Source organism: Mus caroli, unplaced genomic scaffold (assembly GCF_978045245.1).
Source record: "Mus caroli unplaced genomic scaffold, Mus_caroli_1 scaffold_1, whole genome shotgun sequence".
Classification (NCBI taxonomy): domain Eukaryota; kingdom Metazoa; phylum Chordata; class Mammalia; order Rodentia; family Muridae; genus Mus; species Mus caroli.
Genome location: NW_028227256.1, coordinates 161,514,829 through 161,529,917, shown reverse-complemented (window position 1 = coordinate 161,529,917; position 15,089 = coordinate 161,514,829). Strand labels below are relative to the sequence as shown.

The 15,089-nt window shown below is 37.9% G+C and overlaps 1 protein-coding gene across 2 annotated transcripts in view; it reads right to left on the bottom strand.

Moving 5' to 3' along the window:
- Positions 1 to 15,089, bottom strand: part of Kifap3 (kinesin associated protein 3) — a 135,336-nt gene that overhangs the window by 64,202 nt on the left and 56,045 nt on the right. For both annotated transcript variants that reach the window (XM_021160355.3, XM_021160363.2), the window contains exon 11: positions 5,311 to 5,411. In XM_021160355.3, coding sequence (XP_021016014.1) covers positions 5,311 to 5,411 — 101 coding nt within the window. The remainder of the gene's footprint in view (positions 1 to 5,310; positions 5,412 to 15,089) is intronic.

Below are 15,089 nucleotides of genomic sequence, written 5' to 3'. Positions count from 1 at the left end.
GTGATTATCCATTGATTAATATTATAGTATTCCACACTATAATTCAAAATGGGCTATTACTATCTTCAAAACTTTTATAATAAAAATCTATTCCACTGAAGCAATGCTTTAAGAAGGCAGATTATATATTGTAACAAATTAGCCTTTGAAGTATAAAAATTACCTTTGAGAAATGAGATTACAGGTGACATGTTTACAATCTATGGATTAAAAAAATTTTTTTCCTTGCTAAATCCCTTGTAGAAAGAATCAGGTTTTTAAAAGAATATATGGCTTGAAAACTCTATTACCTCATTATGAAAACTGAGAGAAAATTTAAGAATGAGTGAAATGTATCCTAATAGAAAATCATTGTTTCATCACAATAAAAACACTTCAGTTTAAAACACTCACATTTAAAACCAGCTTAATTCGAACTCCAAAAGCCTTGCTGCAGTTGTCTTTAATTTGATTGCTACCCATGGTACTTCAAACACAAAGGTAATTACTGACAACTAGGAAATATTAAAACTAGATTTGTTCTGTTTTAACTGTCTATTTTCATCTCTTACTAATCTGACAGGAAAGCACTGAAAGGTCTTCAGCCTCTGCAATGAAGAAGCAACAGTGCTCAATCAGACAGGTCCCATATTGAGTATCAGATACCAAAGACCCACGACTGAAATCACTGTGTCTAGACTCTCTGGCACCTGACTTCACTTATTTACCAGTGACCAGAGGCCAACCCCCACAGCTCTCTGTATTCTCATACACCTCTCTACCACCCCGCCCCCCTACCCAAACATCTTTGAATGATTATGCCAGAACTGTGCATGCCGCAGGAATCTCTTCTGACTGGCTACTCCCTAGCTCTCCTGTTTGAAGTGATGCTCTGGTTTCTGAACTCAGCAGATAATGGCAGCAAGAGCAGAGAGGGCTGTCAGAAGGACGTTTACCAGCATTCAGCTAAAAAGAAGCATGTAGATCAAAGTAGGGCCAAACAGGACAACCGCGGTAGAAAACATGTGGATCACTCTGAGGGCTCTTGCATGCTGTTCTGGGGCAAAATATTAAATAACACCATGACATCACTACCTAACCATGTGCTTTGATTGGCCATTCTATTACCAATAAATACTTTTATAAGCATCTGGATGGAATTTGCACCTATTTAAACAAAACATGCAGCTCAGAGGTCTAAATAACAATGAACTGTTAATGTGTACTTTTAACTATTATTAGACTACAACCATTAACTCCTGGTTATCCAAATGTGCTTACCTGAAACAATCCACTCACTGAGCCCATTAAGATCATAAAAAACAATGACCTGAACTCAGATTGTGAGGAATAATGACAGATAGCGGAAGAAAATGAGAACACACTGAATAATTACAGGCAATAAAGTACAAAGAAAGCAAAGTGATGCAATATTGGGTGAGATTAGGAGGAGTGCTGCATGCAAGATTGCCTACTCTGGACATTTAATATTTTCAGAAAGGGAATTCTAATCTAACTACAGGGCTATCCTTAAAACACTTACACTGCACTGTGAATGAGTAGAATAAGAAAGACTCACGTTTTACTAAAAGTTATACCTTTATTTATTTGTAGTCTAGACAGCACATATGCATGCATGCACGTGTACATGCATGTGCGCGCACGTGTGTGTGTATAAGAGAGAGAGATCTTACATAATTAAGAATATAATCACACTAAACATTCTCTCTGATCATTAAATAGGTAGGAATCACTGCTGAGCCATTGCATATCTGCCTTCAAAGTTACTTAGTCTCTGAAAAATTCAGGTGTTATACTTGAAGATCTTTATTTTTAATCTTTAAATAAAAATTAATGTCAATAATTCAAAAAGAAAAAAACTCACATTGACCTGCAGCCACTGCCACTGTAACAGGGCTTTTTTAAAATGCATAGGTCATTTGGTGTGCTGTCCTGAGTAAGCTTCCAGCCCCACTGGAACCTTAAGTGCTGCCCTGACAGGAGTACATTTTCAACTTCTGAAGGAAATATTCTAATTTTGTTTTATTTTTTATTTGCTTTCTATTATCCTTTTATTTTTCAGTGAAAGTAGGTGGCAGCAAAAGCATGCTAGCTTTTCCCTAAGTAGGTCAAAACTGGACACTGTGAAATAAAGGTTATAGGCTAAATGGCACTCAGGAATAAAACATATTCTACAGTATCACTTGGTTCTATTAATATATTGCCTCATCCTAAACACTTTCAAGATATTTACAATATAATTTGGCATGCATAATTTCACAATTCCTCTAAAACCCAAAACTTCCGAAAGATAAAGAACTAAGAGAATAAATAAAATACATAATAAACCCACAAACTGTCAAAACCTAAATGGGTTTTGGAAGATTTGGCTCATGAAGTATACATGTTAAATGTTTTAAAATTCCATTATCAACATGTGTGATATCAAACACTCTGTCAAGTAAACCCAGAGGAAGTGTATGGTTCAAAAGGATGGAGGCCTTGTACACACTAAATTTTAAGCTGCAATCCCAACCATGCCTAAACATCAACCTAAACAAGCTCTTCTTTTTCAGCCATTTACAGTTTTTTTCTTCTTGTATCTGACAACATGCATTTTACAGGAGTAGGATAACTCAAAATTCAACATCAATGTAATAAGTTTTCTACCTCTTCCTGAATTGTTTATTTCTCTTTTAATGTTATTGTTTTTAAAAAACTGAATCTGGGTTAAAAAGTAATTCTTTGAGAGGATACACTTTTGGGGGGCTGCTTTCTTACTAATATCCTATAGTCAATGAAGCTCAGATCCTGCAAAGCAGAAACTTCTGGAACCTTGGAGGCAGGCTGCAGTGAGCTACCTGTGACCTCGTTTGGACACAGCTACTGTAACATGCTGGACAGTTTGCTTACACTGGATGGGCTATCAGCTGATACAGGTTACCACTGGGAAGACATGGCCTATTGATAAGATGTACTAGGGCTTCTTTGAAGGACATCTTTTGCTACAAACATTCAATGAGTTTATTCTCTCACACAGAGGCTAAAAAAGAGTCCTTTGAAATAGCATCAATTTTAAATGCATGTGAGGAAAAGGTTAAAGTTCTGGAAAAGCAAATTTAATTCCGAATGAATGAAGGACATCGATTAGAAATAGCGGGAAAAGAAACCTGAGCTGCCTTTATTAAGGGACAAGGAGTGGTAGAGTGCTAGGAGTTTCTGCACAAAGGGGATCCAGTCTTGTTCTCACTGTTTTCACATACTCATGTTTATTTTATGTGTGCACACTGTCTGAATTTCCTTTGTTATTTTAGAAAACTCTTCCATAAAAATAATATAGTAAAATACCAACCAGTGTTCCAAGCCTCCTGGTTTCATGTTATTAGAGCTTCATTTACTGGTGACTAGTGGATAAAGTGAGTCCATGAATGTAATGTCCCTGAGAGTATAATCACTAAGTCTCCAGCCTTATAAGTCCGTAGTCTTAGAGTAAAAATAGGTATGCTTCCTCAAGACCAACAGACCTAACATATGAAACATATCATAGAGTTGAACCATGGAAAGTCATTCTTTCAAACGGCACCATAAAAACAAAAGAGTCTGGATGGGGCATTTTGCTATCAAAGAATGCACAGTAAACAAAACAAAAACGTATGGGAAACATGGGAAAGAGTTATTTTAATTTCAAACAGTTGAAAGAGTACAAAATCAATCTTATTTATCAATAATATTCAAATAATATTCAAAAAAAGTTGAATTAAATATTTATAATAGAATATAGATACTGAACAATGAAAAATATTCACCTTCACCAATATTCTGGAAATGCATATACATCAAAAATTAGATTTCATATTTTATAGAAATTTTATATCTTATGGAAATAATGGTAACCATTATCATTAAGGGTGAAAGATGGCTAGAAATATAAACATCCTTTTTTAGAAGGTAACTGGGTCAATATGCAAAGACTTGGGCTCTTTCTTTTTGATCTAGGTATCCTGCTGTTATGAACTGAAGCTAAAGAAAACTCAAAGAAGTGGATAAGCACTCAGGACTGCAAAGATGCAGATAAGCATCCATGATTAATTCTGTCATGCTACCTTCATGTGCTTACACACATTGAAGCTTTATGTGGTAACCTGGAAAAATCTAAGCACATAATTTAAAAGAATTTAATTGTGATTATTAAGCACAATATTATACAAGTATTAGAGACAATTTGTAGAGAATATTCTACTACATGAGTAAACATGATCCATTCATAAATCCAGCCATATATGAAGCTGTTGTATGTGATGTAACCTAATGCATTACTACACTCATAATGCCTAAGGGGGAGAAGTGGCAGCTTAGCAGTTCCAAGCATAGGCTGCTCACTCAGACGGCCTGCATTTGATTCCCAGCACTGCAGTGACGGCTCACACCCGTCTGTATCGCTAGTTCCAAGGGACTGGACACCCTCTTCTGGCCTCTGTGGGTACTGTATACATGTGCTGCATAGTCAGTCAGGGAAACCTCATACACATAAAAAATACAACTCAAGACAATGCAGAAGGGTACCCAGGTGTTAAAGACCACTGGAATATGGATGGCCACTCTGCAGCTGCTGTGACAGGCATCAAGCATTCTATCAAAGTACATCTAGCCACTACATGCTATGTTCAGCCCTAGTTCTGTACTTCTAATTTTTTTTAAAATAAAAATTGTATTATTAGTATTAAGAAATAGTTTACGGAATAGGAGATCTAAAAATAAGAGTGAAAATACTGATCTTTAAAAAAGATTTAGTATTTTATTTTTTTAAACTAGGCCTTTGGGGATTCTGTGTAATGTGTTTTGATCCCATTCATCCACTTCCTCCAACTCTTCCCAGACCAAACTCCAGTTCCTCCCCTCTTTGCTGTCACCCAATTGGATTTTCACAAGTCTAATTGTGGTGCTACTGCATTCTTCAACGTGTGGACTCCCAGGGGCAACTTCTTAAAGAAAACCAACTCTCTCCTAGCAGCTATCTATTGCTAAGAGCGCCCTGGCCAGGGACAGGACTTCATCTCTACCTTGCTCTCTATAGTCATGCTCGGTCTGGCTTCAGACTGCACAGGGCTAGCATGTACTGTCATAACTATGAGTTCATAGGTATAGGTGCCGTGCTGTGTCTGGAGGACTCTATCCCTCTAGTCATCCACTGCGTCTGACTATTACCGTCTTCTTACCCATGATCCTCTCTTCCACAGTGATCCCTGAGCATTGAGGAGGGAGATGTAATACAGATATCTAATTTAGAGATGAGCATAGTTCTCAAATGTTTTCCTCACTTCAGCCTCTTACCTGTGGTATGCAGTCAGTATATGCAAACATTGACTTAAAGCGGTCATCCATGCTTATATGGTAAAGCACACACATTGCTATTTGTTTGTAGTTTTCATTGCCTGGGGACAAAATAAACAAATCATAGACATAATCCTAGATGCCATACATGTATATTACCTGTGCTCAAGTTTGTGAAGTTATATACTAAAACCTTTTAAACTGCTAAATCAAATATTTATATAACCTTAATCAGGAAAACATGTTGAGCTCACTATTGTAAACCTGAATTTTGAGTCGCTCTTATGTTAACTATGAAGTTTCCAGGCCAATGCCCACTTGATATATTTTTGGGAAAATAATTTAATTCCTAAACATTTATTGTCCTCAGCAACCTAGAATGAAGCAGATTGAATCATTAACCTCCCCTCTCTTAGAATTGCATCAAAATATAAATTAATAAGTTGATTTGCAGTGATTATATATAAAAAGTATTATAAACAGGCATATTTGAGTTCTAGGTAATGAAGCCTGGAACATCACTGAATTGCTGACGCAAGCAGAACGGCATCAGGAACATAAAAAATAAAATGTCACAGAAAGAGACTACCAAAGGTCAGAAATTCTCTGTAGTCTGGAGCTTGCTCTGGAGTTGTTCTGAGGTAATATTGCTCTAGGCTAGGGAATTCACTCAGCACAGAGGGCTTGCCCAGCATGTGTAAGTGCTTTAGCTAGAGCCCAAGATTCGTATGTATAACAAGGTAATTAATAACAATAGTGACTAACAGTGACAGTATTGAGCATCTACTATGCAAAGGAGCCATACATTAGACACAGCACAGCGCTGAATCTTCAGAAAAATCTTCAAATAGATCTTATCATCCTTCGGATGAGGAACCTCAAGCCTGGAGAAAGCAGGTACTTGTCAAGGAGCTTTGAAAAGCTGGGCAGAGATTTAAACACAGGCCTGTCTGCTCTCAAAATCTCTTCCCAGTTATAGTGAGTGCTCTTAAACATTCTTATGTCATAGGGAGGAACATTTTTCTGCATAAGATATTATCAGGAGTCAAGAACATTAAACATGATTAGATGATAAAATAAAGTACATTTTCAAGCAAAATTATTTTAAATTGGGACAACATATCTTTTAAAATCGGTTGATTCTGGCTATTCTGACAAGGTCATGTATAATCTCAGCTATTCCAGGAAGGTGTGGCAGGAAGATCTCAAATTCAATGCCTGGTCTACATCATGAGTTCAAGGCCCAGCCTGGCAATTTAGTAAGAACCTGTACCTGTTCCCTGGTCTACAGAGTGAGCTCCAGGACAGCCAGGGCTACACACAGAAATCCTGTTTCGAAAAAAACCAAAACCAACCAACCAACCAACCAACCAACCAACCAACCAAAACAAAAGAACCTATCCCAAAGTAAACAAACAAACTAAAAAATAGGACTGGAAGTTTAGCTCCTTGTTCAAGAGGTTGCTTAGCATGTATACAAACTCTAGGCCAATTTCTAGTTCTGCCTAGGCATACTGTTTATATCAGTAATGAAAATCACTCCTCTGGATAAAACAAAACAGGTTAATATATACTATATGTTTCACATATGAAAAGACAAGTAAATATTTTTTTACGGTAAATAAAATTATGGATTAATAATTCAATCACTTGGAATATAATATGGGGGAAAGTAAAATTTATTTTTCTTTATAATATTATAACAAGTCAAAATCTGACTTTAGTAGAGAGCACAGTGTGTATATTTTGTTGTTGTTGCCGCTGTTTTGAGATAGAATCACCTTTTGTGGGCCTGGCTGTCCTGGAACTCACTATGTAGCCTGCTGGCCTCAAGCTCACAGAGCTCCATCTGCCTCTCCCTCCTAGTGCTGAGGTTAAAGGCCTGCCACTTCAATAGGTCAGTCTGATTTATTTTGAGGTAAATTTCAGCTCTCTTACTTGAAAATGAGGAAAGCTGAAGGAGATCTTTGAGAGAAGTGGTATAAATGCAGAGCATCATCTTAAATGTAAAGGTAAGAATGATGACAGAGTACGTAATCTGAAGATGGAGGCCAGTAAGCCAACAGCTGTACAAAACATGTATTTATTATTTGAGGACATGAATTTTATTTGGAGCAAAGTATGGTGTAAAATATGTGACACTCTAAAAATAAAGTAGGTGTTCCTGATGCCAACATTTTGAGACCAGAACAATCTACAATTCACAGATTTTAATAATCATATTTTTTATTTTGACATTTAATTGTGGTTATCTGTCACAAAAACATGTTTACATAGGTTTTATGGTATATGTATGTAAAGGAAAATGTTTTCAATTTTGTTTTCTAAGAAGGCAGGTATCTTTATATTTGGTTAGACTAGACTTGTCCAGTCTTAGCATCTTCCCTACAGGAACTAAGATACTACACCACCTTGGGTCTTGAAGATTCTTGTACTCTAAAAGCCGCCATCTTCTTGTTCTTCCAGTCATTTTCTACAGGAATCATGGGGTGGATGGTATGATTTTCTCATCAGGACTCATGAGCCATAAACCCCACCTAAACCACTACAGTTTTATATATACTCTTCATGGCAGGGCTTTTAAATGAACACTCCCTTTAGAGTTATTTATAGTAACTTTCCCTAATGGCATCCCAAGAAAAAACAGGCTGCCAGCCATTGGTATGTGGGCATTGGTAAGGTCTGTGCATTTTGAGCAGAGCAGTGGACAGATGGACTATTTTGAGAAGTATGTCTTAATAACTGATGTGAATTAGTCAAATCTGTTTAAGCAATAAGAGCAGGGTTGAAAAAACCAGCCCACTCATTATGATTCCTTTGGTATTTATGGCAATAAACATGAATCATGATGAACTCACTGGCTATTAAACGCAGAGGTCTAAGCACTTTGATAGGATTTCCACAGGACTTCACCGTTAACTAGCTGGGTCATTATTCCAATGTGTTACTGAATTATCTTAGCATTTGTGCAGCCGTTCTCCCCAAAATTGGCCATTCCCAGCTGAGGGCAGTTAATACCTTAACAAACTGGTCATTAACTCCAATAACTGATTTTGTGGGAATTATTGCACATATAAAGTACATTCAAGAGTTTATATGAAGTCTTGTCCTCCTTTTCTTTTTAAAGAAATTTACAGCTATAGTTCAGCTGGAGCAGCTAAAGCAGGAAGAAAATCAGTTTTCTGGGCTGCTCTTATACTTGTTTTTCAAGCACGAGGCAAAACACATGTTGATCAGTTCTGAGTTTTAAAATGTTCTTATTTCTTTCATCTCTAAAGTGACCAGGAGAAACGTCACTCGGCCATTAATTTTATAAGACACTGGAGATTTTCCAATCACAGATCACTCAAACAGAAATGTGAATTTTGAACATTAGAATATAAAGTCAAAGTTCTGTTCTTGCTACATTTCCCAGCTGAACACTAGATCACAGTGAACACCCACATGATGAGCCACATTATTAGCCTGATTCTCCTTCCCTTCTACACCCCATGTCCTCTTAGTTAAAGAAGAATAGAAACAGAAACACACCTCTACTAGAACAGTGCAGCACCGAGGTGATACATCACCCTGAGTTCGCTCTAAGAATACAGCACGCTACAACTATCATGTCTAAGTCTAATATAGAATTAGAGCTCTTAATGCCGATTAATAATATAGTATGGAGAATATGCCACAGGTTAAACCAAGCTCTCAAAACTTATCTGCAGCAATTATTGAATACAAATATCTTCTATATCAAAATGTACTAAAATGAATTTAAGATTATTATTGAAAATAATTTTTCTGGTGGGAGGGATTGGAACTAGAGCCTGCTTGATAAGCTCTTTACCAACAAGCCACATCCTCAGTCCTAGAACATCTTTAGTAGATACTTCCATATAATTCTATGCATAGTTCATTACAGCAAATATATGCAAATTACTATTTAAGTAGGTTACAGTGGAATTTGGACAATCCAATTTTCAAGACTGCAATTCTAGTGGGTGGTCTTTGTTTTATAATAGACTTACTGACAGCAGCAGCTAGATGGGGAACTGAAATGATCAACACAACAACTGAAAAGCAAGAGTTAAGTGGGAAAACTGAAAGCACCTACAGGTTACGATGGTCAGTACAAACCAAGCTTAACATATCAAAATGAGAAATACAATTGGCAAATCTACCATTATGCTAAAAATCAATTTAAGCTAATTTTGTACTAATTATTCCAAGGACTCTAATATTCAAAAAGTAATCTAATATCCAAAACAGACAAATTTTCATTCTTTTTAAATATATTTTCAACCTGTCTTCAATTAGTTTATTACCTTGTTTGTAATTTTTTATTATGTCCAGAGAATACTGTTGCAACTTGTTTGTTATTATCTGGCTCACTTCAGATACAAATGATAAAGACCAAAATAAATCCCTTTAAAAGAACCGCTTTCTAGCTCAGAGTGGAAACCAGCCACTTAATGTGCCAAATTTCACCATGGAGCATGGAGACAGCCCAGGCAACATTCACACACACACAGTATTGGAACCAGCTGGTGATACAAGAATCTTAGGGAAAAAAAAGTTCCTTGATTTAATTGGGAAAACAGGAGGAAGCATAAATTTTACTGCCATTAATAACTTCAAGCATCTTGATATGGTTGTACCTCAGCCTGACAGAGACATGTGCTTTCTGTTAAAGTGTTTGCCACATCTGACCCTATTGTTTGCTCACTTGATCAGGTAAGAAAATGTAGGTTTATTCACAGGATAAATGAGGCTATTCTGTTTGAACAATGCAGTCTATGGGAAGTTGCCTTTTGAAGCAGATGTGTGAAATTTCCTAACAGTTTGGAAATAACCAGGCAAAACCAACTTACTCTGAAAGAATGAACTTATTTTCTTAGAGAAAACTACAATAAGAGCAAACTAATTTCAGAAAACTGGATGGGAAAACAATAATCTGACCATTTCCAGTTTTTAATAAGCGAATCTAAAAAGCCCACTTCCAAAGTACTTTTGCTCTTTTACAAAATAGATACATTTTATTCATTAATTTATGATGTTGTTGGTAAACTGAAAATTATAGACACACACACACACCTTGTATAAATTTAACCTGGTGGGAGAACTTCAAAGATGGTTAGAATATAACTTTGTCAGCTTTTTAAAGAATAGTCATAAGAAATAACCATATATATCTGTGTATAGTCACAGTTTACAGTCCAACAATACCTTCTGGTGGTCGCCAACAATAAGTGCAGTCAGCTTTGTCTAAACCAGAAAGCCCAAACGCGTAACTCCTGAGCTGCATGAACCCCTATGGGTTAGGAACCCCTGGGAGTACCAGCCTGCCGCAAAGACTGCCCTAACAGTGCTCTCACTGAGAGCGTGCAACTGGCTCAATGTAAGCTTTGGAACCTAGAGAGCCCAATAACGTTAGAGCACGCACAGACCAACCAAAGACATTATGACCTGGCTATACACTTTAAACTGCAAAACGAAGGTCTCTGCTGATAGAAGTTTGATTCAAGGTTTAAATTATGGAGAAGAAAAGAGAGGCCAAACAGTAAATTTTCCTGCGTGCAATGGTGTATCCTGTGATCTAACACTTAGAGGTCTCAGGCTAGGCTAGCCTATGCAGAAAGCAAGACCACATCTTTAAAAAGAAGAAAACAAGTAAGAAAAAGAAAAAAACACAAATGTATGTAAAGTTAAATACAGAAAAGTTTCATGCAAATAGTATTGAGAGCCACAATGAGTCAGAGAGTGTGACTCTGAAGGTTTCAGGAGAAATGAATGAGTTAATTTATAAAGTTAATTTACATATAGGTTCAAAAATGTATATTAAAATGCTTAATACAGGCTAATCTCAAATTATGTGAAATATAAATCTGATTTTTAAATTTTAAGAAACATTCTAATTTTTGCTTATAAATGGATTAAATAGTTATCCTAGGGCATTAATTACTTATTTAATGTCTATATATTTATTTTCTGTATTCATTTTTAACTATGTGTATCTGTGTCTGTGGGGCTGTATGCACAAGAGTGCAGGTGCCTTGAGACAGAGGCATCAGAGCTCCTGGAGCTGGTGTTATAGGATATGTCAGCCACCTGATACAGGTATTAGGAATGGAGCTTGGGTTCTCTGCAAGAGCAGTAAGTGCTCTTAACCACTGAGCCACCTCTCCAGCCCCACTTTTGCATACTTTTATTTGGCCAAGTCTGGAATAACCCTCTTGTTTTATATATTTGAGTAGTGCTCTTAAACTACCTACAGGGGGCGGACTGTGCTTTTATTTCCCTCCCAATGTGTTAAGGACCAACGCTTTAGTAAAGAATAATAAAAATAAAAAATTTTTAAAAGGACACACAAAATAAATGTAAAATAGTTAATACATTCGGGACACCATATTTCTTTGGGGGAAACTTCTGCATATATGTACTTTCAATTTCTGAGCTTATTCATTAGTAACAGATTAAACCAAGCCACACTTGGACTATGATTCCTGTCCTTACACAATACATTAATGGAAGCGAATTTAGTGAAATATATGGGTAAGATTAAGATTAAGGTACTACTGTGATGCTAAGGAAGGTAAAATAGATGACGCAGATGGGTGTGGTGCTACTATATGTCACTGTGCTACCACCACCATCTCTCTCCTTTCTTCATCTTTATCACAATGAACATTTGTAGGACTTTCTAATGACAGAATCAATATATACTTCTCACATCAGCTAGTCTAAACTTTTTGGATAGGTCCTAGTTTGTTTCCTTATTTTCTAAACAGGATGACAGGATGTGTGAATGTGGAGCAGACCTCCCTAACCGTGTCCTCTCCTCCATCTCCCATCTAACCACGCACTGAATACTGACAGTCTACAAAGCCTCTGATCATGTTCTAGGTCCTGCAGACACAGAAGTGAGGACCAGTGAGTGAACTATTTTCATGAAGCTTACAGTACCTGAGAACTGATGGGCGGTAGTGGTAGTCACAGGTTGGTAGTGCAGCAAGACAAATCAAGATGATTATGTAAAATATATGACAATTACAAAGTATAAGGAAAACAAGGCCAGAGCAAAGTGAAATCAAGATCCAAGGTTTAAAACTGTTATTAAAATTAGACAGGAAGGAGACAAGAGACTAGGCCTCACGAATTAGTAGGGATTGATGTTTCAGGCAAAGGGAATGAGAAGCAGTGAAGGTGCATTCAGCCCAGGAAGCCATTGTGGCCTCCACAGGAGGGAGGGAGAAAACAATCAGAGATGCCCAGAAGCTGGGAGGTAGAACAGCACAAGAATCTCTGGAGGGCACTGTGGGAGCTCTGCCTTGGAGATGTGTAAAGTTACTGGAGGGTTTTGTTCAAAATTTGCTTTTAATTTCCTTTTCTTGCTGTTTTTACTTATTATTTTATTTGGCTGTTTTCATGTGTGTGTACCATGGTGTCTATTGATTGTGGAGATAGAAAAATGTGCTGGACTCCCTGGAACTGGAGTTGTAAACAGTTGTAAGCCACTATGAGGGTGCAGAGAACTGAACCTCAGTCCTTTTCGAGAGCAACAAATGGTCTTACCAGCTTAACCATCTCTCCAGCCCTAATGATGGCTTTGAGTAGAGGGTTGAACTTAGTTAACAGGACAGTTTGGCATCTGTGCTAACAGACTGCAGGACAAGAGTGGAAGCACAGAGACCAGTTAAAATGCTACTCAATGAAATCAGGAGAGAGGACTGTGGCTGGGTGTAGGGAAGTGTGGTTCTATTTTAAAAACAGAGTGGACAGTTTGGATGCAAAGTAGGAGAGAACAGAAGAATCAAGACCAAATCTCCCAGTTTGGGCATATTTAACTAAAAAGAGGAAGTTCTCATTTACTGAAAAGAGAGAAGTCTAGGAATACTAAGTTTATGCACAGCTCAGGTGGAGACTGGGAGCTTCATTCTGAACCTGAATGCATAAGTCTTCAATGCTCACAGAGCTTAAGAAGTAGGATGTCTGGGAGTCGTCCTCACAGCGAGTATTCAGATGAGTGGACAATCACCAGAGGATCTTCACGGCTAGAAACTGAAGCTGGAGACAAACACCAGGCTGCATTCTAAGGTGTGTAGCCTGGAGATGAGTGGAAGCAGGAGACTGGATGTGACTGAGAAGAGGTGGCGGGGAAAGTCTAAAGGCACCACAGCCTGGAGAGCAGGAGACAACAATCCAAGGACGAGGCAACTGCAGAAATCTGTTCTGTAGTGTAGGGGTGTGATGATGGCATGTGAGGGAGGTTGTGTAGAGGTGAGAGATGGAGGTAAAAACATTCAAGTGTATGCAACAATGAGGGTAGGGAGAAAAAGAGGAGGAGGAGAGATGGGGGTGGGGGAACAGGCAGAAATGAGGTAATAATGTCCTTAGCTCCATTCTCAGCTCACTGCCTCTGTGGTAGTGAAAAGGGAGATGCAGTTAAAATCAAAAGCAGCCTCTCCAGCTTCCCTCAGACCTGCACCTGCTCTGCAGCTATGTCTCCCCACAGTGCTGTGGAGAAACCAGCCCTCCTCTCCAGGTCAGTGCTCCCTGCCCTGTGGTCCTGTGTCCCTTCTACTCTAGGCACTTGCTCAGGATGGGACAGTGAAGACAAAGTGGAGGGACAGAATTCTCACCTACTAGTATGTTAATCACCGGAATTTCTTGTATGATGCTGACCCTACTGTATTTAGGACCTCTTGACTCCTCTGTCAATTCTATACAGCACCAAGTAATTTAGAAAAACAGGGACAAAGAACAAGGCAGGTATTCTAACAAATGTCTAAAAGTGAAATGTCTAGGACAAATGAGAGGGTTTGTGGCATTAGCTATACAAATATAGAGTTGTTAGTAAGAACACGGATGGGGATATTAAAGAATAAATGTAATAAAAAATCAGAATCTAAGAAAAATCACATACATAAAACCCAAGGAAATATATTCTGACAAAAAAAAAATGTTTTCTTGCTGGGCGTGGTGGCGCACGCCTTTAATCCCAGTACTTGGGAGGCAGAGACAGGAGAATTTCTGAGTTTGAGGCCAGCCTGGACTACAGAGTGAGTTCCAGGACAGCCAGGGCTGCACAGAGAAACCCTGTCTCAAAAAAAAAAAAACAAAAAAAGTGTTCTTAGTGAGCTTCCAACTGCTGCTCTGAAGCCAGTGCATCCCCACTGCAGCCCTGGTGCCTGACCCCAGAGGTGGCAGCTTTAACTGTTCCAATGCAGGAGCTTCCAAAGTGAGGACCTAACACTCGGCAAGGTGGCCTCAAAATCACAGCATTTTAATAAAGCCTCTATGCAGTGCTTTCCTACTTTATTAAAAAGTGTTTCCCAGTTTTTAAATTCTTATTTTCTTAGAGGTTTAAAGCTGGTTTATATATGATACAGAGAAGATTTTCAAGGGAGACATTTGAGTCAGCCTCTGTGTAGTGAAGCTGACTGAATCTAAAAAGATATGTAAAATGCAAAACAGGGCCACCCTTCTCACTATTTAGGGGAGGGGTGTGAAAGTCATACTGACAGGTTTATTTATTGTCACAAATGCAAAAATTCACTTATTTAAGATGAGACTTGTATATTTGTTTATGTTTTTTTCACTTGAATTTAACTTTAAAATTAAGTTAATATTTTAAAAGCTGATGTTAAAACTCAGAACACTGCTCAATTTAAAAAGTAGACCAAAGCACAGCAGTAAAGTTCTAGCTTTACAGAACAGTGCAGAGTAATTGGTAGCGCACACTTTTAATCCCAGCACTCACGAAGCAGAGGCAGGCGGATTTCTGAGTTCAAGGC